The sequence below is a fragment of the Lasioglossum baleicum genome, chromosome 11, assembly GCF_051020765.1.
Source record: "Lasioglossum baleicum chromosome 11, iyLasBale1, whole genome shotgun sequence".
Taxonomy (NCBI): Eukaryota; Metazoa; Arthropoda; class Insecta; order Hymenoptera; family Halictidae; genus Lasioglossum; species Lasioglossum baleicum.
In genome coordinates, this window is record NC_134939.1 from 4,514,519 (window position 1) to 4,541,605 (window position 27,087).

The window sequence follows — 27,087 nt, forward strand, 5'->3', positions numbered from 1 at the left end:
AAATCTTCAGAAAGTATATAATTTGTACGAGTTTACAAAACACATATTTGAAATTTTCGTGATTGGCCCAGATAAAAAATGCATTTTTCAACATATTTATTAGACGTCATTTACTAAACTAACCCTTCTGGCCTTACAGAGACATTAAAGTCGTTTGGGCCCTTCACAAAAAAAGTTATTCTGATTTTAAGTGTGTGTGATCAATTATGTGCGTAACTGTATTTATGCGTTTTGATAAGAATATTGTGTTTTAGAACGTATAAATCGATAAGCCATGTTGAATGTTAAGACTTCTCCCGCGCTTCGATAGATGGTAGTGAATGGTACTTCCTGTGACGGATGTGGATAATGTAGATTCTTATATAGCCAAGATGTCGGTAATGTAAATCTCTTCAAATGTAAATCTGTTTAAAAGTAGACTTAAAGAGATATGCTTTGTATCTTTACTCTGATTACTCATTAATCATTACTTAAAAAATTAGGTGGTAATTCACAAGTGGACGCTGCAGCACATTACAGGATCCTGTAAGTCCATCGTGAAGAGGTCGCCGCTGGCAACTTTATTTTCCAATTTTGGGCGACTATGTTTCGCGGCCCTCTGATGGCAGTCTTTCGAAGTACCGTCCTATAGTAATTGGTCTTTCAGGTATCACATAAACAGTATATACTTGTGCATCGGAGTATTCGAGGCAGTTCAATGCTCGAGTGCGCGCAAGTACGGGAGTCGCCGAGATAATGCTGCTATAATTTCTGTCGACCGCGGTTCCAAGTTGACCAGACATTCGATCCGTACGAAAAAAGATACCGTTATCAAGGAACGCGAATGCAGAACCATCCACCGAGTAAAATAACTCCGAGTAAACCCATCGACGGTGTGATACCCGTAGAAATGCACGTGCTTCGTTGAATTCGCAATGGACCGAGCCGGAGTAACTACATAAAATCGGTAGAACCCAGTAGAAAGAGATGGAGGATAGTGTCAGTTAGGATTCAAACTGTCAAGTGAATACATCTGTTAAATAGACAATCATTGGGATGGTACCTTCGCGCGGAAGGTCTCGTTTAATGATCGGTGAGATGTCCGCAGCCAGTGTGTGCCTTAAATACCGACGATAATGATCTTATGGCGGGAATGTCCGTGTAATTCAAGTTTCTCGTCATCATTGGCCCGGGGACAGTCATCGTGTCATGGAGGACGGCGGTCAAGTGCACTCTAGCACTTTATTAGAGGAGACGTTTTATGTCACGTCGAAGAAGAACACCTATTACAAGGTGAGGCTGACAGAGAAGGGTCTCAGCCTCGAGAAGGACAATAATGGTGCGACTAAGGTCGAGACGATCGCTTTAGGAGACATAATCGGCTGCAGATGTATGCGCTCGAAGCGCAAAAGCGCGGGAAGCTGCGTCTGCGGCCCGGGCACGTCCAGATCGCAATTGAAGCTCGTTGAATCCGCGGAAGCTTTCCAGTGTTACGATGAGTTCGACACCTCGGCCTATCTTTACATTTACGCGTACACGCTGAAGAAAGCTCGCATGAAGGATGTAAAGCGACGGGAGAGAACAACTATCACCCTGAGGTTCCGTAGCTTCGATAAATACGAGGATAATCTGAGAGAAGCGAGCAGGTGGCGTTTAGCTATCAAATGCCTGATCGCCAGCGTGCCCGTACCCAAAAGCTTCATGAGCCCCACTCACGGGAACCTTGAGTCGCTGATTAACGGTGAGTTAATTCAATCGAACCGCGACAACGAACACTTTCATTAGCTCCGCGGTCCTCTCCGCGTTTCCCATCGTTAGAACTGTTTTACAAGCTGGCTATACTACGATCACTGCGCAATCCTACTATATATAATTTATCGTGAAATATTAATACATCGACTCCCATTTATTTTCATACTCGTAAAGGTACTACATAGTTACGCATTCTGCAATTTATTTTGCATCAAATTTTTCTGGACAATTTCGTTAAAAAGCAAAAGAAACATCAACGAAGTTTTAATCCGAAGTTTTGGTCCTATTTACCGGACACAAGAAATTTCTGATAACAAAATTCATTAATTTTTGTTATGCCGTAGCACAATAAAATCATTATTTTATTATACTCTGGTGTATCACAGTTTCCTAGCACTTTCTATAATCGGAAACGGAAAATTGCAGTGTCTCAGGGAATAAGAATAATTCTATATCTTAAAAAAAATGATTGTAATCATTTTGATTTATATGTGTACGAAGTAATGTACTTATGTTCAGGTGCATTTTTTGGGTTGATTTCACTGTTTGATCAACGAGGCTGCATTTGAATATCTTTCCATTTAAATCTCAACAGTCTGTTACATTTCCCGGGAATGTAAATACCGTGAGATACATACATCAGAATGTGAAATACTTTCTATTACATAGCCTGCATATGCAGGCCGGTTGCCAGCGTATCTGCCTGAGTAGATCCAACTGAATACATGTATGTATGTAATATGTTTGTGTTTAATACAACAAGTGTTCCGTGGGTTCTCCTTTGGCCGAGGCAAGGAATTAATTTGTGCGGTGAGGTGAATTAATTGGAGGACATGTATACACAGTGTCTTTGCTTTTTTTATTGTTTTATATGTCTTCGGGAATTTTTCGCTATTCCTTTGGGTTTATCAGTGTCGAAACTGATAACTGCCAATTGCCTTGAGATAACATTCTTTACAACGGTCGAGTCAAAAACAAGAAATACATATATACGTGGTGTGCTTCATTTATATAACTTTAGAATTCAATTTATTCATAAATATTGATCAATATTATTTATTGTTAATTCGAATAATTCGATTCAGGTAGCTGTAACTGTTGGTTATTTTATCATTTTTATTCGAGCACACATTGTTTTGAATTTTGCAACTATTTTCAGCCATCCTCACACAGTTCTGCGAAAACTAATGACTAGTTGCAGAGTCATTACATATCTCGTATACATGAATCTTAACGAACAGTTGATACGCATTTATTATTATGTAGTTCCATGCTTAGACCACACTATGTATTCATCGCTTGGAAAACGTGTCGATCCCGTAGATAAAAAATATTGTAAATTTAATACTGTACTTTGATCAAATTTCACGGAAGAAATCTTGAATTATGGATGTAGAGCTGTTTTTATACGTACTAAAGTTCATCAGTTTCACAGACTGGAAAATTTTTAAATAGTAATAGCTGCGCGTACGAAGACACGTGCAATGTCGTCATTGGCTTGCACTCGACAAAATTAATTAAATTTCTATGTTTTCCTTTGCTATTTAAATCGCCTAAAAAGCGAGGGATAAGGAAGATTATTTCTCAAATAAAGAGGTGGGTTTCTCGCCGAATTATTATCGAAAATGTATAGAAATTAGGGCAATTTCCGGCAGAACGACGCGCCCGTAGCTTTCCGATCGGGTTCCTTTTCATTAGCGCGTTTTCTGCAGCGTAACATCCGCATTTTCGAGGAGCAGAAAAATCATTATTCCACCGGTAGCAGGACTCCTGTGAAATTTATGCGCATTCGCTTCCTGTTCCAGCGGTCTCGAATATGATTTTCCTTCCAGTTTATTCCCAAAGCTTCTATAGAAGTATGTATCACTATCTTTCCCAGGATCGAAATCGTTTCGATTATTTTCCAAGGCTTCGCACATGTAAATTCTATCCTTGAATTCCAACATGATCTCAATTGCAGCTTATGTAATAATCAAGTCCCTATTAAAAAAGAAAAACGATCTTCAGAAATTAGTGGAATTGAAAGTAACTTTTTAAGATATTCAGGTGTCCTCTGGCAATTATGTAAAGGCTTTGTTACACAACATTTAAAAATTTCTCAACCTTGGTTTTTTCTACACGCTTTTTAATGCAGCGCGGTATCCCAATTTCCTGCTCAACACGTCAGCAACGACTTGCGAAATATTTTAACACTTCTACTCGTGTAAACTGGCTGTCGTATCCTTCATTCACACGCTACCGAGAATCGCACAGTGTAGCTGTAGCTGATTGTGAAGAGCGAATTTATAAAAAAAAAAAATACGACCAAATATTTACGAAACATTTGCATCGTATTTGAACAACGTTGGCGGCGATTGAACGAGAGCCGATGGGACGCTCGCTTGTTTCCTCGGGTAGAGGGCGAAGAAATAAATATTTGCGATTGTTCAAGGTGAACAGATTGATACAACAGCGCGTGAGAATCTTCATGGAATTATATATGTATTTCGTTATTAGATTAAATGACCGACGAGTACTTAATTCCTGCAATAAACAGCCAGATAAGCTTCTTGCCTCATTGTTGCCGGAATTGCATTGTTTCTTTGTACACCGAGCGTTTATCCACAATTGCATAACGTCGGCGATTTGTGTGGTCGTGCCTGCCTTTCTGCGCGAAAGAGAAACACTCGTAGGATTATTATTATTCCATGGACTAATTCATTCTTTCACACATGTTCGTATAATTTTTATTGATATATGACGTCGTTTATCTGTTCCTAGAACTATTGTATACATATACATTCGGGGAACCATATCTTCGGGTGTCGATATGTGACGTCATGATACAGAAATGAATACTGTTCCGAGAAACATTGTTTTAAACATTCCAGGGACCATCTCTGCCGGTCCTATTACATTAATCTCTGCGATATCTTAGGTTTACAAACAGAGATAGAGCGGCGGCCCTTTGAATCTGCATGACGACAATGACTCGCGTTTTGGTATAAAATGTACCGGCAAGCTCCGGACCATCATCAGTCTAAACCTAACTTCTGAAGAGAGAGCATCTACATAAATATCGTTTAAAAGATATCTGCCTGTTTTCTTTATTATAAAATTACCTTGCTTCCCAAAAACCAACAATTTTTTCCAAATATTTTCTATGGTCTTCATTGCATTTCAATTAACCCTCCGTGTGCTGTGCAGGAGTCATTTTTGACCGGGAACATCAAAATTGTCATTTAAGTACTCAATTTGTGGCAATTAAACTAACTGAATAGCTGTTTCATTGAGGATATCGGAAAGACTAATGTGTCTATACGAGATAGTACATATCATCAAAAGTAAATTTTTGAAAATTATTAATTAGAGCTGTGAACGGTCCTACGCATTGCTAATTATATGTACAGCTATAAAAATCATCCGTTGCCCGAGGATTAACACTAAACCTACCGAGCACTAAAAGCGATTACTAAAATGTTTTAGCATCCAAAAATGACAAGGCTCTATTTATTTAGATTTCGTGCAGTTTTTATTACAATATGTGCTTGGATAAAGAAATGTCATCGAATCAAGTTCCATATAAGCAACTTCATAATTTCAATAATTGTGAGATGAAAAATATAAACCCGGTCATTTAACCGGCAGTGGTAGGTTAATCTTCTTCACTGTGCATTTCATTTTTCTTGCATTTCCGTGCAATACTCCTCTCAAACGAATAATTCGTGGTTTACCGGTGCTACAGCATTCACGTGCCACAAATCACAAAACTTCCAAACAATCGACCGGAAGAAATGCCGCTTAAGGGGGCCAGATTTATTAACCTGTCTCCGTAGCTTCATTATTTGGTGTGCCGAAGGTAACCGAATCCAAGATTCCGCTGCATCGGTGCCAAATCTTTGTCTCTTTAATAACACCAACAACCTGTTAGAACAGAGCGAGCATTGGGCTCGTAAAATGATCATTTCATCATAGGATATTTCTTATTACTCGGAAACCCATCGAAAAACGATTAACCGGAACTCGTTTGCAATGACCGTGACGTTATCGTCGGCCGTTTATTTCCTCGGATGAAAATTCCTTATGAAACGCCGACAAATTGTGTTTGTAGAAAACAGCTTCGCAATCGAATGCAATTAGCAGCCCGAGGTACGGTGTGAAATAAAAATTAGCATCGAGCGCAGTATATGTAATGCAAATATCTAAAGTAAAATGACTTGCCGATCGAAGAAAAATTATGTAATTACCGGATAGGTTGCTATAAAAGGCGTGATTTTTTAAGTTAATTAAACGTTAACGCCGTCGTCGAGTCGCCGAGCGTCGAGTATTCGTTTTGACTACCATGAATGCTTTTTTCCTTCATTTTTCTTTGCTGAACCGCCGCCTCCTTTATGAAGCCCAGTTAATAACGGGACACCCTGTATAAGGATCATATCATTCTCAATTAAGTGCTTAACAGACCGTGATTAATAGATGCAGGCAAAAACTCTATTGAAAGGATTAACTGACGAGGGAAAGACTCTGTCTTTATGCTATAACCGCAGGAGCAAAACTGTGCCTCGTTTCTTGCGAATAACCTGATCTATTCGATACATCTTGATCCATCTTCTGGCACTCTACGGCCTAGCATTTAATAGCTATGGTAATTAGTAGACTGCGGATGTTTATGCAATTTTCAATTTTTGTGGACGAATTTTAAGAAACTAGAATCAAATTGAATCTTCCATTTCGTAGTACAGTATTTTATCGATAATTGTCCGCAACACGGGTCTGCCCAGGGACAATTATATGTATATTCTTTGACTTTTGCCGAACGTAGAAAGGGACAGCGGAGCTTGAGGAAGGCCTCGGTCGCCTAGAAGTGTAAACATAACTAATCCAAAACAAAACTTCTTTATTTTTCATTATTTATTGATGGGACTTTGACTAACATATTCGTGGCATTTTTCTAATGAAAATAATACTAAATATGATATAATTCCAATTATATTTACTTGTGTAATGAATAGACTGCGGATCTTTATGCAAAATAAAAAATGTTTGCATTGATTGCAAAACACAGGAGCCAAATTGAAGTTATTTTCTTCTTTTAATTGTCTTATTAGATTGAAATTAATATACTGATGTCCTTAAATCTTCTTAATTCGTCGACTGCTTTAAATTGTACGTGTCCATTTTCGTCATAAATGCATAAAATCCGCAGTCTAGTAATGAACGATGAAAGTTTTTGACGCAAAGAAGGACAGCGTATGGGAAAGAAACAGACGCGGAAAGTCGCAGCGCGCCGGCACAGTTCAAAGAACTTTCCACACGTTGTTCCTCCTTGTGTTCGAAACTTTCATCGTCTATTGCACAAGTAAATATCATCGGAATTATATCATGTTTGGTATTATTTTCATTAGAAAAATATCACGAATATTTTCGGTGAAAGTTCCATGAAAAATAATTAAAAATAAGAAAGTTTTGTCATTCAGATTCGTGTAGTCTCACCGATATACCGTATGATGTCATACTTGTCGGCGACCGAGGCCGCCCGAGCTTCATACTGTAGTAGCCGTTTTAGATCTCGAATAAATAAAAATCGTACCAAGTTCCATCGAATTTCACGTTTCAGCATTTTTTGAATATTTTCAGATGCCATAAATGCATAAAGATCCGCAGTCTAGTAATTAGTGTTGCTTTAAATACAAATCTCAATAACAAAATTACTAGTTCTGGTTTTTTTTTTTAATAGAAAAATATCTTCCTGAACAAAATCACAAAAATTATACCAATTACTCACGTGGAAAGTGTACCAGAAACATTTCGGAAAAGTTTGATAAAAATGTGCGCAAACTTCCGCAGTCTAATTAAACCCAGCAACAACTTTTCCGAGTGGAGCAGTTCATTTGCCTAAATCAGGCTACCTCAAAGAAGAAAAGTAATCATCTCGCTGCATAGGATAGTAGCTGAGGACAATATCCTCGAAAGATTTCCGCCATTGTTCCATCTCGAGGAAAACGTGAATACTAGTGAATAGGTAGGACGTAGGACGCTGTATAAAATCGATCGTGGAACATCCTGAGAGAGGATTCGCGATTAAAATTCTTATGAAGAACGAACAATTTCAGGCATACTTCCTCTTTCTAGACAGACCTCGCGTCGTCATCTGTGCGTGCACTACACTTGTCCCTGGTTGATCATAAAACTTTGACCCTGCCGCGGAAAAACATCCTTTATGACTTTATCAACTGAAGCGTAGCAGGATTTTATTTCCCGCATTAATTGTTTCTCGGATGCAACGCAAAAAGATGTCTGCATTCTGTAAAAATCAGAATCAGTTCTATTTTTACCACGCTTATACTAACTTGCCGTGTTGTTGTATGCATCAAATCTTGTAATCGAATTTTACTCCTCTTCCCATAGTCCAATCTTGCTGAAATTTTGCATACACACTTGCTTCCGATCACAATAAAAGTAGAAAATAAAATATATAAAAAATCTTTTTTGTTGGAATTATATTTGTATCAGTTTGTAATGCGCGCATTTTGCATTTATTTGTTCTATGACTAATAATGTTTAAGTTAAATTAAATTATATTTTATATGTGATACATATTCATAAATGAAAGCTTCTACATACATACTTTACTTCCACTCAATGATCCCTAACAAAAGGTTATGGGCCCAGCTCTATTATAAGAGCAATAACTAAGTACATTAAAAGTAGTGATAATAAGAGGTTAGGTCAACACATGGCTGTCTCCTTAAAGGAATAATTAAAAATAGCTAATACCATAAATTCCACGCATTGAATTGTTGACCAAAGATAATTACGAAACGTGAAAGATGCAAGTATAGGCTTTGTTAATAAAAGCTGATCTGTGGCAATACATGAGTGGTGTAAAACCAATGCCGGAAGCTACGGGAACTCAAGGTGCCTCAATACAAGAGATGAATTCATAAATGAAAGCTTCTACTTCACTTCCACTCAATAATCCCTAACATTTTAAAAAACCACGCTTATATTAAAATGCACTAAAAAGGAGAAAATCATTTTTTTCCTGGCTCTCCATAAAATACCGAATCCAGTCAAATGATTAATAATATAATATTTTTCCCCAAAATTTTAAGCAATTAGTTAAAAATTTCTTCTGTCATTATAAAAATTAATACAAATTTAAATAAAATCATGACATTAGTGGAGCGCTAAATTATATTGACGTAATCTTTGAGGGCGCTCCACGCTTTTATTTTTATTGTCACTAATGTCATGATTTTATTTAAATTTATATTAAATTTTTCTATATATTTCAACACTAATTTTATAACAGAAGAAATTTTGAACTAATTGCTTAAAATTTTGGGGAAAAATATTATATAACTGGATTCGGTATTTTATGGAGGACCAGGAAAAAAATAATTTTCTCCTTTTTAGTGCATTTTAATATAAGCGTGGGTTTTAAAAAGTTTCTTTTATTTAAAATGAACTTTTCTTCCTCAAGATGAAGTCGACACACAGCGATTTCAATTGACGTGGCTCTAAAAATTTTGTTGGGATAACGAGGTTGGGAGATCAAATATAACTTTATATATTAACTGTTTATTTAAACAGTGAATATCCAATGAATATCCAAATAACAAATAACTTGCTATTTAAATAATTATCTAAATAATTATTTATTTAAATAAATTTATTTATTGCCCAACACTGACTCCAACAAAATTTCCCCCCCGAAAATGTTTTAACCATACAAAAATTTAGTTTGTTATTTGGCATTTTTCTTTGATGCATAGAAATGACGCCCTCGTTGAACCAGTGTTGCACAGTGCACGATCACCTTACATAAACGCGCTGGAACTCATAACTATTAATAACCTCGCATAAAACCGTATGTACGTCTCTCATGATAATGTTTAATTAAGAATGACAGCGGGAAACAAGCAAGCAATTTCTTCCAATACTTCATTTCGTCACGATCTTTTTCGTTTTACGTAACGTTGCATACGCGATGTGCTAACGTTCAACTTCCGACAGTAATAAATATCGATGCGCGGCACACAGTAATCGGACCGATATGTTTAAATATTTTACAGCCGGGTTTGACGTCGGAATCGTGCGGTGATGTGTCCCAAGGGAGAAAAAATGACTCTTGCAAAATATGCAAATTTATTCGTGAGAACATGACCCGGGCTAGGAAAAAAATAACAGCGTTGTAGGCGATTCACGGGAATACTAATTGTCCGCGGTGATAAAGGTCTTTCGAGCATGTGCGAAGACAAATGAACCGAGCCATTTTTACAGTCTCTCAATCTGCATACATGCTGATGAATAATCTCGCTTGAGCATCTTTTCTTTCGCTAATGAATTCATCGAATTTCCATATTGTCTCAATTTTTACACGATTAACACATTCGAATGTTTTAGCTTATAAAAATGACAATAGAATATGTGCTTGAACAAAGAAATTTATAGAATCGATTTCCATATAAGCAACTTCATAATTTCAATAATTGCATAATGAATAATTTGCAAAATTGTGGCAATTCTTTCAATGTTTTATCTTCGTTAACCGGCCCGCTAAGATACAGTGCATAAAGACGAACAAGCGAGAAAGATATATGTAATTGAAACATGGTGCGGGTACGATAGGAATTAATTGCAATAAAGATTATCGGCTGCGGGCCGCCGTTCTATCGGAACTGAAAGTTAACGAAGTAATGATTTATTCAGCACATGCTGTGTTAAATAATATATAAGACCGTGGGACTAAATGCAACGTCGTCGGATAAACTATAAAACAAACGTGTTTTTCATACCCGCATTAGAACGCCTCAAGCCATGCATTCTAATGAAACAATTCATTGACGTGCAGACTGACCGGATGAATGAAAAAGGCTAACCGGCGTTGCGATATTTCTTTCTTTTTCTATACAGGGTGACTCAGAAATTTAACCGAAACTAACAAAAATAGCAAGAAAAATTAGCAATTAGTTCATACATAGCGAACAAAGTGCACGGCCAACTAAAATTGAACATATTTGCGGTAAACGGAGTCGTGATTGATAAAGATGAATAAAAAGATAGAAAACGCCACGTCGCGTGTCCGTTTCCTTCGTCCAGTTTCAATTCCAGAGTCGTCGGTACTATGTAACACGACACACGTTTATGTAACAATTTCACCCACCACGGTGTCCAGACATGTTCCACGCAAGCACGCGTAATCGTTCACCGTTTCTGAGCCACCCTGTACAACAGACGATCAGTTGATGCCTGGCGTGTCGAGTTCTCGGCGACACTAACACGTTCAACAATCTTTTCGTTGCTGTGTTATGAATAAAATCAATGCGAAAGTTATCTGTCCAATGTTACTTGTGCGTGTAACTAACGCATAGCGACTGTGTCTCGTCGATTATTCGAACACCTACGCTCGAATAATCGATCGACTTGATTAGCCGAACAATGGATAATTGTCAAAACACCCGTCGCAGGATTGATTAATCGATTTTTCTGCATTTTTCAACCTTGCGATCATATGCTCCTACGTTTTGATCCGTGAACTGTCGGCTTATGGTTTAATATTGGAAAGTTTTTATTTGCGACACACCACTAAGGATATCGACGCGAATCGAAATTGCGACCACGGGGACACTAGAGTCGCTCGTCTGAAGAACAATTGGGTCGCGGGTGTCGCGTCTTACAGGCGCCGAAAGTGTCTCGACATTTTTCTGAAGCAACCACGACGTGGACAACGGCCAAATTAAGCTGGAACGACCTATATAAAATTGCTGATTACATCTCGTTATATTCTTCCGTGTAATATTCAACTCTCTCTCTCTCTCCCTCTCTTCCTCGAGGTCGTTGTTTAATCTTTCGGCTTTTATGTACTCCCTCTCGGAGACCGTTCCATCTGATTATTAAGTCGTCTCGCCACCATTCTATTCTTCTCTTGTAGAACCCAAAGTGCACCTTCCAATTTCACTGTCATTGCGAGATCTAGCTCGCGGAACAATGTCTTTGTTCGCGGACTTTCCGAAATCGAAATTCCTCCGAGTTCGACTCACGGAAACACCCAGATGGAACGATTTTTGTATACTTTAACGTATGAATATGTTCATTAATTGCAAGAAGCAAAAATTAGTAAACAGCGTCGGTGCGAAGTGCACGGTTCGATCGATCAGTCAAGAAATGGGAATCAGTATCGATATATTAATCGATCGCGTTCTTCAAATTGACGATTACGCTGTGTTTTTACATCGCAAGTGTGATATCATGAGATAATAGCGCCATGCGGAAGATAAACAACGACACGATGACTGAGAGCTGAGGTTTCACCTAACGTCGACACCTCGTTGTTGCTTTTACATACTTGTACTTTCACTGCTTACGTGTATAACTGTGCGTAACAGGTTTACGTAAATCTGATCGCAGCCTTATTAAAGTTTTCACCGGGGAGCAAAGTTGTACTCGATTTTCTTCGACCTTTTCCTGGTTGCATTCCCGGTAACCCATTTTCTTCCGTATACACTTTCTTTCTTTCTCTGTGCCTCTCACGTAATCGACACACACGTATACACACTCTGTTTATGATTTATGCTGCAACCGCGAAGCGCTACTTGTTACGACTGCTAAAAGCGTAATCACGGTTTCGAGTTGGGCAGCTGTACACCTGCTGTATTTGGAAAACTTTATGGTATCTTGAGTTGTGCAACCACCGCTGGTTTCGTGACATTAAAAAGAAAAGAACAGTAACATTTGCATACTGAGCGAGCTCGAGCTTGCTCATGAAAAGTTCCATGCCGGAAACAGCTAATGTTTCTGCCCGTTCGCGTCAGAATAGATAATCTCAATAATGAATTAGGAACGTCTTTGCACCTTCGACAATTGTGAATAGCCAATTTTTTTAAGTGAGCAAGGAAACATTCATTGCATCAAAAGTAGCTCGAATGAATTCCCAACCACACCTAATCCCACAGTCTGCATCCTGAAACCAAACGAGACGATCGGCGCGGCGGAACAAAAGACCGTCTACTAAAAAGAAAAGAAAAAGGCTCGAGCACGCTGCAGCGAAATCTCCGCCAAGGGGTTGGCGACTGCAGTGGCGGAGTGTTCTAAAGATTAAAGACGCTCGTTGCATTACACGTCACGTAATCCTCTGGCCGATTCTCCGATCAAAAATCGGCCTTCATTCCCCAACAGTCGCTCTATACATTTCCATTTGTAAAAATTGTTGCAGCATGTCCTGGGGAGCAGAGGAAGCTTCTGGTCCTGTTGAACCCTAAATCAGGACCAGGAAAAGGTCGAGAGACTTTCCAGAAGAGAATCCATCCGATCCTGTCAGAAGCTGAGAGGCCGTACGAGGTTCACATTACCAAATGCTCGAATTACGCTCGCGAATTCGTGCGCACCAGGGACATCTATCAATGGAGCGGTTTGCTGATGGTCGGTGGTGACGGTATAGTGTTCGAGGTGGTGAATGGACTTTTCCAGAGGCCAGATTGGGAGAGGGCCCTCAGGGAACTGCCCCTTGGCGTGATACCCTGCGGATCCGGGAACGGCTTGGCGAAATCCATCGCGTACGCTAAACAGTAAGTTCCGTTTCAAGCTTAATACACCCCTCCGGCCTCGACTTGGCCCCCCTTTTCCTCCTCCGCAACCCCGAGTAGGTCATACTGCTTTTAATCCCTGCCATGCCGCTCCCAGACTGCGAATTTCTGCCGTTGACCCCTCTATGCAACGCTAGATGCATCGACGTTTCTCTGGCTTCGCCGTTTAACCCTCTGACCATTTTTTCAAATACTCCAGTCATCTTCCTTCGAGAACCAGGGTTTGATAGATATGGGAAGGATTTAATTCTTCAATCTAATATACATATAATCTTCATTGAATTGTACAAATTTATTGGCAAAATATTAATTTCTACGTATTTTAACCCTTTGCATTCGGAGCTATTTTAACTGGAATATTAACACATTACCGACCGGCGATTACTCCATAATTTTGAAAAATCTATGGTACATGGCTAAACACTTTTTAATGGAACCTTCAATAGCAACAGCAATTTTCATTGTGAACTAACAAGTCACTCTCAATAACGCCATCTAATAGTTTCATTTAAGATTGCAATGTAAAAGAAAATTTCTATATTTTCCTTTGGCACAGCACAATTATTGAGAATCCTATTAATAGGCTTCCGGTAGGTAAAGTGTTAAACATTTCTTACTAGCTGGAATATTTCCATTCACTGTGATTCTATAAATTTTATATTCAGTAAGTGATTAGATACCAACATACGTATGACATACAGATATGTTTTTACTGTTTTAAATTACACCTACTCCTTTTTCTCATAAATGCATAAAATCCGTTGTCTACTGATTAGGAAAAAAATACCGCAGTGAAACGTACACCCACAGTAATAGGTACATTTGCTCTATTAGAGCGATGCGTACAGTTTCCCAACTCCCGAATCTCTGTTCGCATTCCTATCAAGATACGTTTTTATTTCAGCAAATAACTGTCGCCTTACAATAGTCATATTCGGGTCATATTAATCACACTGGGAATAATACGGTTCGGCTACGACGAATTCCATCGCGGTCCAAAGGGTTAATTGTACAAATGCAAGCGGTATAACATCGTTTAAGAGACATCAACGAAAGCCAATTTATCATACGCATTGATATAAATTTCGTGATTGACAGCTGGTAATTACCAAGCTGCTTTGCCAGCTCGTGCGTCCGTCTAAAGTTTAATCAAACGATTGTCAGATACCCTGGAAAAATATCTCTTCGATTTTATTCAAACAAACATGCGGCAGGCGCGATAAACAATATTTATCGTTCAGAAAGTCTAAATGTTCTCTGTGAGAAAAATCACATTTATTCGCGTTTGGGCCACACAATATCGGCGATATAAATAAATCGATTCGTAGCAAAACGACGCAGTAAACTGAAGCCGATGGTGAACTTCGGGAACGTCGTTATTCTCCCAACGATTAGTTCGATTACGGTTCTAACCGCGGAGTTTATAAGCGTCTCCTCGTAAACACTTGGAGCCGGGGCACCTAAATTTCATTGACTTAGAGTTATGATACGTAGTTCAACTGTGCCCGCTGTAAATTTTCCAGTCAACAAACACACACACCGTGTTTGCCGCGGCGAGTAGTTTAACACTGGGACATGTCTGCGGCATAATTTCATGTTAGTAACGAGTTATCGTCGGCTTGCTCGACCGCTATAAACCGACGATAAATCGACTCAATCGATCCGATGGCAAAGCTGTCCGAGTACTCGAAACTCTAGCCGGACGAAACCGCTGCCGATCGTGTGCCAACTACTTAATTAGTCGAGTAATATCGTCTCGGCGAGTCGATCATTCCGCTTGAATCGGTGCACGTGCTTTTTGGTCCCTCGCACCACTCATGAAACTCAATTTTTCAACTCTGCTCACGAGTTCCTTCAAATTTTTAACAACATTTTGCTCCAACGCAATCTTAACCCTTTGAGGAAGATTGAAATTATTTTAGAAAATCTCCGTTCAGAAAATATCAGCCTCATACGAAGATACATAATTTATTTACGAGACGTAAATACATAGTTCTAAAGATATATTAGTCCAGTCAACGAAAAGTTGTAGAGGGAAATGGAAGGAACAGAATTTTTAACTTTGGGTCTGTGTTTGGACTAGTTAGAATGTAGAAGGTCCCCTTTTTCGGTTTTCCGCTTATATCTCGGAAACTATGCGTCCTAGCGATAAGACCATTCTATACAAAATTAAAGCTGACAAAATGTGCCACAAGATTGATTGGATTTAGCTTTTCGCTATCTCGCATAGTTTCCGAGATATCCGCGCTCAAAGTTCACTAATTATGAAAAAGAAAATAGGTAAAATTCGCCCCCCGGCGGGATTTTAATCGAGCTTGAACCATTCGATAGCCTATCCAGAAAGACCCCTCTCTGACAAGTTTCAGCCCCATATCTCATCTGTAAAGGTAGTTATTGAGAAAAATCGAAATACCAGTTTTTGGCCAATTTTCCCTATTTATTGACAATTAAAAATTCTGAAAAAAATCTGACACATTTCGGATACCAAGCCACATATTAAGTATCATTTCCAGATTTTTCCGTTGCAAACTATGGTTGTAAAAATGAAAAACACGAAAAAAATCGAAAAAATACAGATTTCATATAAAAGTAGGTCTCGTAGCACTTCAGAATTAATTTAGCAATGAGATATTATCGAAAGTATTATGCTCAATTTTTTTCAGATTTTTGTGAGTGGTGCAACAATGTTGAAAAAGATAAAAACCACTTTTTTCGGCGTTTTTCCTAAGTTACACTTATCGTTTTTCTAAATTGAATACATTTGCTGAATACAATTGAAACTCGGTAATATTTCTCTAAGCTTGCAATATCATCGTTAGACTGTGGATTTTGTACATTTATAACAAAAATTTCTAAATAAACTACAGAAGAAAAATCGCTGGGAGAATCAATGAACAGTATCACGTTATTTTCAATTTAACGAAATCATTAAGAGAAGAAACACAATTCTATTGACAATTTTTATTCTGAAGGAAAATCCGCATTTGTCGGAGTGACGATGTACGAGTCGCTGTGCGCTGTGCGCGTTATGAGAAAAACTAGCGAGATAATCACACCGAGCGACGATCAAACTACAAACTCTGCGAGTCATTCGTATCGGACGAGCCTGAATTATTATTCACGATTGTGGCAGCGGGTTTGCGTAAAGCATAGCCGCAGGAGACAACAGGAAGTCTCATTATCTCATCTCCTATCCACTAATAATAATCGCCGTTAATTTATCGATCAATGCGTAACAAGTGCAGAGGAGTAAGGGTCGTGATGCACGTTCATACCGACTTCGATGCAGAAAATCAAAGCATTTCTGCATTATATCACAGCGAAGTACGAAAACATTTTCCCGTGGGCGAGAATGTTTCCGGATTCAGTATCGATTCAACTGTATTTTCGTTATTTACGAACATCTTTGTGGATTTTTCTGGCCGTTGGCTGGTTTCCGTTCGCGAACAACCGCGCAGTTTTCGACAAGTTTCGCCGTAAAAATGCCAAACGAGCTGACAGAAATGCTCGGAACAATACGATCTCGTATAAACCAATTGCCATTAACGTAACCGTATACAATTTTATCGCTCGACACGAAAGAACCCCGCTTAGACCAATAATTCGACGAATATGTGTAAATATCCGGCAATACCTGGGCGAGGCTGCTTATCTCGTAATTAAACGACGACGAAGAAAACGATAGGTGAAACGAGAAACACGATGCAACAGTAGAATTTATAATTGGACCGAGAGGCTATGCAAACTCCCATGTTTATATTAAATTTTCCGACAGTTTCTTTCGTTGATTGAAAAACTATTTCAATTGGAAAAATGTTCTGGTCAAAGTAAAATGCAAAATACCAGCCTATTCAAAATCAAAATCTCCTGCCAGATTAAACAGTTTTATTGCGATTTTATATTTACCGCGGGGTCCGCAAGTAACTTTGATCGCAGAATTAAGTACACTAGTGAGATTTCGTCGAATTATCAGTTGCTGGGTACTCAATCTGTGTATACTCAATCTCGCCGCGATAACGGAATATTTTTAGATTAAACATTTATTCCAGGATTTGGCACTACTTTGCAGTTGTACAGTAACTCCTCTATAGACGCAACAATTTCTATACGACAGATGCGACCAAGAATATCCCCCCCAACTTAGTAATCTGATCTCGGCTCGGTATATCGGTGTGAACCAGTACTATAATCTGATCTCGGCTCGGTATATCGGTGTGAACCAGTACTAACGCGACGCGCAGAGTCGCAGTCGCGGGCACAGTTCAAACGCCCGTGCGTCATCACAATGTAACACCAATATTTAATCTTCTTTATTTTTCATTATTTTTTTGTGGAACTGTCACCAACATATTCGTGATATTTTTCTAATGCAAAATGACACCAAACACGATATAATTTAAACTGTATTTAGTGGTTTAATTGACGACGAACACACGTACGTTTCGGGCGCAAGGAAGGACAGCGTATCGGAAAGAAAGAGACGCGGACAGTTGCCGTCGCCGGCCAGAGTTGGGCAGTAATTAATTACATGAGTATTTAATTACATCTTCAATTACATGTGCAAAAGTGGACTATAATTACAATAAGAAAACGGTTAAATGGTCCAAAACATAAAAATTAGTGGTTTAAAAGAACAATTACACTGAAGTAATTGTTAGACTCAATTACAATTACTGTAATCGTGTTAAGTAATTGCAATTACTTCTTTCACAATTACACGTAATTGCATTAAAATTACTTGGAAATTGCAGAAATAAAATTATAATAACATGTAATTGTAATTGGTAGTTTCAATTACAAGTAATTATAATTGGTAGTTGCAATTGCTTAACGCCAAAATGGCACTAAAAAAAGTAATTAGATACCTACTCAATGGAAATGTCTAAAAAGAACAAACAAAAAGCATATGTTAGGGAATATTTATTATTTATTAAATTACAACTCTTAAGAAATAGGTTCACTTGCCACTTTCATTGACAATGTAGTTTTCACTAAGAAATATTTATTATTTATTAAATACATTATATATTAGGAGAAATATTTACATTATAATTTATTAAATATTTATTTGTAGCTAATTATTTGATATTTCACAAAAACGATTACCATTACTTTTCAAAATGACCCACATTTCAAGGTCAGAGTCGGATAATCGATTTGCTTTCGGAGTGTTTGTCATGGAAGCAAACGAGAAAAGTCTTTCAACTGGAGCTGAGGATGGTAGAGCAGTGTAGTTCGAAAAAATGTTTGCTTTATATCGGGGTAGGCTTCAAGCATTGAATAAGAAATCGATTTATCCGAAAAATAATTACAAAATTGTAAGCGAGCTTTCGTTTCTTTTTCACATTCAGCATATTGGCGTTAAGTAATTGCAACTACCAATTACAATTATTGTAATTGCATTAAAATTACTTGGAAATTGAAAAATAAAATTACAATTACATGTACATTTACAATTACATTACAATTTCAAATTACAGTAATTGGTAAGTAGTTGTAATTGTAATTGAAATTACATTTTGCCCAACTCTGTCGCCGGCACTGTTCAAAGGCTCGCGCGTGGTCCCTCTTTACACGCGCTGTACTTCTCTACGTTCGGCTCGGCCTTTGGAGGTGAAAAATAGCTACCCTATACGATAGATGCGACCAAATCCCCCCGAGGCTGTCGCGTCTATAGAGGATTTACTCGTCTTAGAGGAAATCTCCACAGATCTGATACGGAAAATTATGATCATTTATGCGCAATTGAAACAGTATCAAGAATTGCTGTGCGTTCGTGTTCAGCTACGTACAAAGCAAACACGATTTAAGTATCACAGCAAGAAACACATTTTCCGATTATAATGTTCATAATGCAGTTCTTGCATTCGCGAGAAGTTGGAATCGTTGACGAGCAGCTCGGGAAAAAGCAAAGGGTTAAACAGCGTGAAGAAACAGTGAGGAAAATTAGAAACCGTTGGGGGAAAACTCGTTTGCGCGATGCAACTGCAGTTTTGCAGCAGGGTGCGCGAACCCGCCCCGTGTACGGTGGTTGAATCAAGTTGCCCCAGTTTCCAGGACAGCGACGTAAAGTCGATTTTTTCATCGGATGCGCCTGGAGTCAACCGAAAATGCTTGAAAAGTGACACCGAAACGAGCCACCGGGGATACGTGTACGGTAGCAAGGTCAGATGCAGATTCGCATCTCGCATCTGCTTAGCTCGCGTGATGTCCATCTGGTCTGCCTTTTAAAAAACACGTGCGACCCGGTGAATGTGTTCTAAAATGGTCGATTACGAAATGCGAAACCTGTTTTGCGATCGCCTGGACTACGGAACTTCTCGCGTTCGTCACTTAGAGACAGATAGAACGCATATTCTTTCTCTGCATGCGGCAGCAGTCACCAGTGAAAATCAAATTCGACCCAGAAATAGAAAATTGCATAAACATCAGCGTCATCGATGAGGAACATGAATATTCCGCGTCGTCCTCAGCTCCGCTCTTAAATTCGATAAATCACCTTTGAACTATTCGCGTATTTATAGTATACGGAGAGCGCGAAAAATACATTTATTTCGGAGGGCAGATATAGCACAGATTCCACGGGAATCGTTATCGATAACTTTGATTATTATTACACTTTCCTTGGACATTTCGGGCGACGAAGCTCCGAAGATTATCAGTTGTTCGTTTAACGTTCCGCTGAAAGCTATAAAACTGGTTTATGACTTGTACATCGTTAGCATCGAGTTCTAATTACAATCACTGGCACGTGTTTGCCAGCGATCGACGAGGAAACTCGTGTCATTTCATTATTCTCGAATGCGGCGTGCTGTAATTCGATCGGTCGACTTCGGGAAGTTAAGTAACGTAATTTGGGCAAGCATACTGAATTGATCGCTAGTGGAAAGTGTGGTCATCGCAATGGCTGCCGTGAGTTGAATAATTAAGTCTGCCTTCGCTACCAAAATATTTGAGAAGCGTAGATATAATTGTAGACGGGCTCTCAGATTGATTATGCAAATTATATGTATCTTTGATGATTGTTTCAGGGAGCCATACGACTACAACCCGCTCCTGATCAGCGCGTTATCGGTGGTGAAGTATAAAAAGGCGCAAATGGACCTGGTGCGAGTGGAAACTAGAAACCAAATTCTATTTTCATTCTTATCCATCGGCTGGGGCCTTCTGGCCGACATTGACATTGAAAGTGAACGTCTGCGAGCTATCGGAGGCCAGAGATTCACCATTTGGAGCGTCGCCCGACTGATAGGGTTGAGAACGTACAGGGGAAAGGTTTCTTATTTGCCCTGCGACAAAGTACCGTCCGTCGAAAACCTGGGCAACGGCAAGGCCTACAATGAATACGTGAAAGACACCCAGATCTCTCATTCCAGGAGCTATGGCGATGACTTGGATAGGTGAATTGTACTCTCACGCTTCTACTCCTCTTTGTGTGAAGTAAAATCCGCGACCTATTCACTCTTTGAATTACTCGCATATACACTCCTCAAAAGAATTAAGGGATCACTTGTGCGAACCCGAAAAATTGGTCCCACTTTACGTGATCATAACTCCGTCAAAAATTGCCGTATCGATTTCGTTAAACAATGGTTTGAAAGCCTGAAACCTCTAGTTTCAGATACTCTATTTCAAATTGTTGCTATGTTGGTTTTTTACAAAGTTATAGCGAGATGAAGACAACATTGACGGTTAACAAAAATTTTGTGCAGCTTTGGAACATCACACGGGCAGCAACGCATTTTTTTGATAAATCGCGTTAATATCATTTGGAAGGGCTATCTTTCCTGTGTAAATTGTGTGGTTGTTGAATATTGTGCGATGTTTTTTATTCGAGTTATTCAACATTGAAGTAAATATGGGCTTTTTAACTTTAACTGGCTCTAGAAAGCGAAAAAATTATCGTAGAATCTTATGCAAAAAAGCAATAGAAAGAGCGTTTCGTTCTCTTCAAGGCACTCCTTTTGTTTTTTCAATTTCATTAACATTTCGATATACCAGGTGTTTCTGAGAATATGCTTGAAAAATGCACAATTTCCATTTTTCCTTTAACTCGCTATATCTCGGCGAGAAATGATCGTAATACCATGATTCGAACGTCAGATTGAAGCAGAAATTCTGCCGATTCGATTGAGTACCTATGGCAGGTGTGTTTGATGTTAGTGCTTCGCAGAAATTAACGCGCCACGTACAGCGGCTGCCTGACATCTCTGAATACGCTACCGGCGCACAGTGGGCAATTTGGTCGAAACACGATTCAAAATCAAAGAACTTTCGATAGAAATGAGGTAGAGCGATGAATTTTTTTTTTAATTAAAGCTGAAACTTTGCAGAATATGGGAAAATAGGGAGATTATGATACGAACGTTTTTTAACGTTGAGAAAATTCGTTAAACATGTAGAATTTCAAGAAAATGTGGTTTCTCCAGTACCACACGCGGAAAAATTTTTTTTTAACATGCTACATATCATTTCCCGTAGATTTTTTCACGCTGATTTCAAATCTGGTCTCAAAATTTGTCTACGACCTCAGGATTTTGCAAAATTACAATCTGAAAACTTTGAATTTAGTATTTCAAGCGTAAACAAAGATGTCGACTACACTAGCAAATACATATTTTACATTAAAGTAGTTATTTCATTGATTTACATGTTCGGATTTGATTTACATGGTCTCTACAATCGAAAAAATTAGCAAATACCATTTTCATTTCATAATATGTATAGGTTCTTTCATAATAAAAGATCGTCTGCATCGAAATTTGAATAAGTGTCCGGTAATTTATGGACGGGAGTGTACGTTGGAGCGGTATAAAGTTCCACGTAACCAGTTACGTAGAAAGTGGAGTGCGAGTAACCGAAGGTTAATAGTCGAAAGTGTCTCTGTTAGTAATCGTGAACTAATACTTGCGTTCTCTGTCTTAGGTGTAGCAAGATCAGCGAGTCGAAGAGCTTTCACGACGCGCTCGATGCAGATCCAGCAATCCTGGACGACTTTGATGGCTGCGATGACAGCGAGATCATCAGCGAAAGTATCACGCTCGAGACGGACGCAGAAAGAAGGCACAGGCTGGATAGCTTTTATTCGACGACCTCCGCAAGGTCGACTTACTTTAGCACGGGTTCAATTTCTAGTTACCATAGCGTCATCGAGCCAGACGCCGGAGAAATCGGTAGGTCCCTAACTTTTCATCCGGTTAGGGTCTTCCACTTCGCAAGCCATAGTTCCTTCTGTTTCATCAAGCCGTGACGAACGTTTATCTCACTTTACTTGCTCGAGAATGCTTTAAAAATAAAAACGATAGGCTAGCATTACTTCGATTGAAATTAACATTGAAATAATCATTTTTGTATCATCAAGATGCAGACAACAACGTCAACCAAATCATGTATGGACCCTCTTCGCGGTTGCCTGCTCTGACTTCTGAGGTGTCTAGTTCTTGGACTCAAATTCAGGGTAAGAAAGACGAGCTCTAAATCTTAATGAGAATAGTATATACTTATCACGAAATATCAGTATGTCCAGGTCCATTCCATTGCTAGTTTAATCTTCTAATTTCAGAAATTCTTTTATCATTTCGAGCAGCGTTCCCTTGTCTTATTCAATACATCGTGCCCACCTTGAATCATTATCACAGCGAGTGTTCGTGTACTATGAAAAGAAGAGACGCGTCTAACGAAACGAATACAAGCTACAGCCCTTTTCTTGACGAAGTATGCGTACGTCTTATGTGTTGTTGCATATTCAACGCCTTTATCCGACCGCGATCCTATTATAGATATGGTATCGCAGCCGCATTTGTTTCGTGCTGAAAACCGTGCAGAACATCAAGGACAAACATTGGTGCGAGTAGCTTTGCTCACCGTGACCTGTATTTGGACATGATATACGTACACCTTGCTTGCTCGGCATTGTAGAATTGTCTTAGCAGAAGTTAAACGCGATGGAAAGCACAGGGACGATAGGTATCGCACATTATAGTGGTTAATCGCTGGACTGCGGGTATCTATGCAAAGTAAAAGTTGCGTCCGATTGTAACGAACCGGAACTAAAATGTGTCTTCTTCCTTTAAAAGGAGTAGACTCGTTTCCAGGATAATGTTACTCATAAATTTTCTTTACAAGTAAATCTTATTTAGATTAAAAGTCTACGACATTTTGGGGATAAAGTAACTGTAAAGGATCACTGTAACTGTAAAGAAAATGTTACGGTTTCTAGGAATTTCTTCAGAAAAACTGCTGAACCTTTCCCATCGGGATACCTGTCGTAAATGCATAAATTCTACAGTCCATTAACCCTTTGCGGTCGGCAGATTTTGCTGATGGGAGTACCAGCAGGTCGGAGCAAAAGCGTTTCGCAGTTTCTTTTCCGTGCGGGATTTAAAGTCAATATATGGATATTAAAACACAGAATTTGTTGAAACTGATTTGTTGTGTTTAATAGTACTTATAATACATAAAAACATACATTTTTAATTACTGAACTTTTCGAAAGTGTGATATTTCGCGAAACGATCACCGATATGAAGTATTGGCTTCCGCGTTCAGGTATCACAGTACACGGTTAATTTCTTAAATTTTGAACACAAAATTTTATGATGAAATTGTAATAAATATAAGAAAATTTTATGAATATATATATATATATACTTTTATTTATGATAAAATAATGTGTGCGGCGCAGAGTGGGCTGTATGCCCGATTTCAGCGGTCAAAATTCAATTTTTAAAACTTTACATAAATTGTAAAATTTTTGTGGCTTGAGTTAGTTGAATATCTGAGGAACAATCTCCCATCATTCGTTTTCACATTCATGTATCCATAAAGCACTGAAATTTGTCGGAAGTTTGAAATTCTGTAAACACGCTTTCATTTTTCAACGAATTCACCTATTAGTAATTGTTACCTTATTTACATACACTAACAGATTTTTGTTTTATAGAAGTTTTTTTTAGCTAAGTATAAGGAATACTTTTAAGAGAAATTCACTTTTGTACTATATACATTTTCTTAGTTATTAATATTTAAAGATAACCAACGATTCAGTCACTTTCTTTATGATTCTAAGACTTTGGTAATGACTTTATTATACCTCCGGGTGCAACCGGGTGTTCAGTTCTGTGCCATTGTGTTCTTTGAAGTTTTCTGATTAAGATGCAAGAAAAAAAGGCTGCTACTACGCGCTACTCCGTGTTTTATAGTTGATCTACGAAAAAATGGCCATCGCGCGCGCGCGAAAATCGCAGCATTTCTCACATCCTGCATGTTCGCATTCGCTATATCGTCGTATTAACTTAAATAAATACTAAATAATAATAATAAACACACAATATACACTAAAATAAGAAAACAGTATACACATGAAATTTAAATAATATATAGGGTGGGGCAATAACTATGTCCACTTTGAATATTGCCTTTATTTGTAATAATATGAAAAAATGTTATGGACAAAATTTGCACGGTATAGAGGGGACATGTTTTGATATAAACATTTTCTGCATGGGTGGAGGCATACAGGAGATTTCAAGGTCACCTTGATTTTTTTAAAACGAAAGACGTACTTTTTATATCATGAATCGGTAGACTATCGAATTCTATTACGAGATATTATCGAAATAATTTTCTTTCTTCTTTTGATAATATCTCGTTAACTATTAGGTTTAGGACATACGAAGGTCAACACTTTTATACTTAGAATTTGATACTCCATCGATCTATGGTATAAAAAAAGGTCATTCTGTTTAAAAAAATCAAGATGACCTTGAAATCTCCTCTATGCCTCCACCCACGCAAAAAATGTTTGTGCCACAATATGTCCCCCTCTGAACCGTGCAAATTTTGTTCATAACATTTTTCCATACCATTATAAATAACGGAGATTATTCTTTGTAATAACTATTTTAAAAAGATAGTTTAATTGTAAATGATTACACTTTTCGATAGTGTACATAAAATAGACGAATAACGTTAAAATATTGATTATAATCCGCAGTACTTGATTGAAAAATAGCTACAAACTTTACAATCTAATACGCTCCACTTTATGGATAAATGCACTCAAAACATCCGTTTCAGCAAAGACGGTATATAGTGCAAAAAGTAGAAATCTCAAGCTTTAAAATCGTTGTTTTTTCATCAAATTTGGATAAATTTTAGCAAAGTTACAGCAGTTTCAATATTGAGCGAATTTTGAACTAACTGTGGCCGCTGAAATCGGGCATACAGCCCACTGTGCGGCGTGCAGAGTGGCTAGCTTTTTACTGATCTCAATGTTTCTCGAGAGAAACTCTCTCCGAAGAGATCGATAAACATTGATATCTGTAAGTTGATCCAAACATTTGTACCTGGCATCGGGAGGATCGTATTCTTTCATTATTGCTAGCGTCGTTCGCCGTGCCGCGCGCCAGGCGATCAGGAATGACATCATCTCGCCGCAGCGGCGACAGCGACTTCTACGACGACTTGCGAATGTCGCCGCAGCGGCGACACCGACCGCAAAGGATTAATCACCACGAAATTATAATCGATCGATGTGAATGATCGCAGGTATAGTTTAGGCTCAAGATGAAACCTGTTGTATGTTCCAGGCGAGTTTGTTATGGTTCACGCGGCGTATCAGTCACACTTGGGCCAGGATTACTTCTTCGCGCCCCGTGCCAAGTTGTCGGATGGTATTATTTGGCTCATGATTGTTAAAGCCGGTATTACACGAGTCAATTTACTTCAGGTAAATAGCCCAATTAAATACACTATTTCCGGCTCCCAGTAATTTACACCTAACGAAACACGCAGTTCAGAGAATCATACCGCTAATATTGTACGGCTTGGTAGCACTGATCGGAATCATTCTATACCGTCTCATTCATGTTAGACGCTTGCAGAAAGAAAAGTCACGTCAATTTCGTAACCATCATTTAATGATCACCGATCACTAGGAATAAGTATTATAGCTCGACCCTTTTACAGTTAGCTCTTGGACTAACGGGAGCCTGATTATGTAACTTTCTCACTACCAGAGGATATTATTATTACAAATACATGAAATTCGCAGAATTAGGCTCGTTTCAGCGGAGTGTGGAAGGGTCGAAGTAGAGCTATTCTCCATAGTTGTGATTACAATTGTCTTAAGAAGTGCTTGTTGTGCCTATTAGTTCCTGTTGGGTTTAAGTAATGGTACCCATCTAACACGTTCTGGCATCGACATGATACCGGTAAGGGCATTTCGAATAGAACCAGAGGAGGACGTAAATGGTCACATAACCGTCGATGGAGAACGAGTAGACTATGGACCGTTGCAGGCCGAGATATTCCCGTCTTTAGCGTCGGTAATGTCTCCTTGATACAGATGACAGTCAACCGTGTAAGGAGCTAGCGAATGGAAAAGAAAGAACGAAAGAAAAAAAAATCAAACGGTACAATCCTAGAACGTTCGGTTCAATTATTATGGTAGTATGGTCCAGGTGACAATACTGTATTAATATATTCAATGTATATTCGGGATTGGTACTTTAGTCTAAAAAAAAAACAGCGGTGATAGGTGTATATTCTAGACTGTCGATGTAAACACGAGCAAATCATTCCATTACGCCCATGTATTCAATGTATTTTTCACAAAACTCGACGATGGTTGTCGCAATTTGGAGTCTCAACGTTTCTACGATATCATTCCAATAGTGCTCGTTAACTAGTATACTATTCGATTACACATTCGTTAGCTTAAGATATACCTTCCGGACTGTTTCCTGTACGACGCACAATAGTTCCAACTATTCCACGGGCTTTACACTAG

At 38.6% G+C, this 27,087-nt stretch overlaps 1 protein-coding gene across 1 annotated transcript; it reads left to right on the forward strand.

The window, feature by feature from the left end:
- Nucleotides 1-654: 654 nt before the first annotated feature.
- Sk2 (Sphingosine kinase 2) lies at nucleotides 655-26,726 on the forward strand. The gene is made up of 7 exons (XM_076433006.1): nucleotides 655-1,720; nucleotides 12,926-13,277; nucleotides 20,327-20,695; nucleotides 22,221-22,468; nucleotides 22,657-22,752; nucleotides 25,886-26,025; nucleotides 26,450-26,726. Exons 1-7 carry the CDS (start codon nucleotides 1,189-1,191, stop codon nucleotides 26,636-26,638), a joined length of 1,926 nt encoding a protein of 641 aa, XP_076289121.1. The 5' UTR covers nucleotides 655-1,188; the 3' UTR covers nucleotides 26,639-26,726.
- The last annotated feature ends 361 nt before the right edge of the window (nucleotides 26,727-27,087 follow it).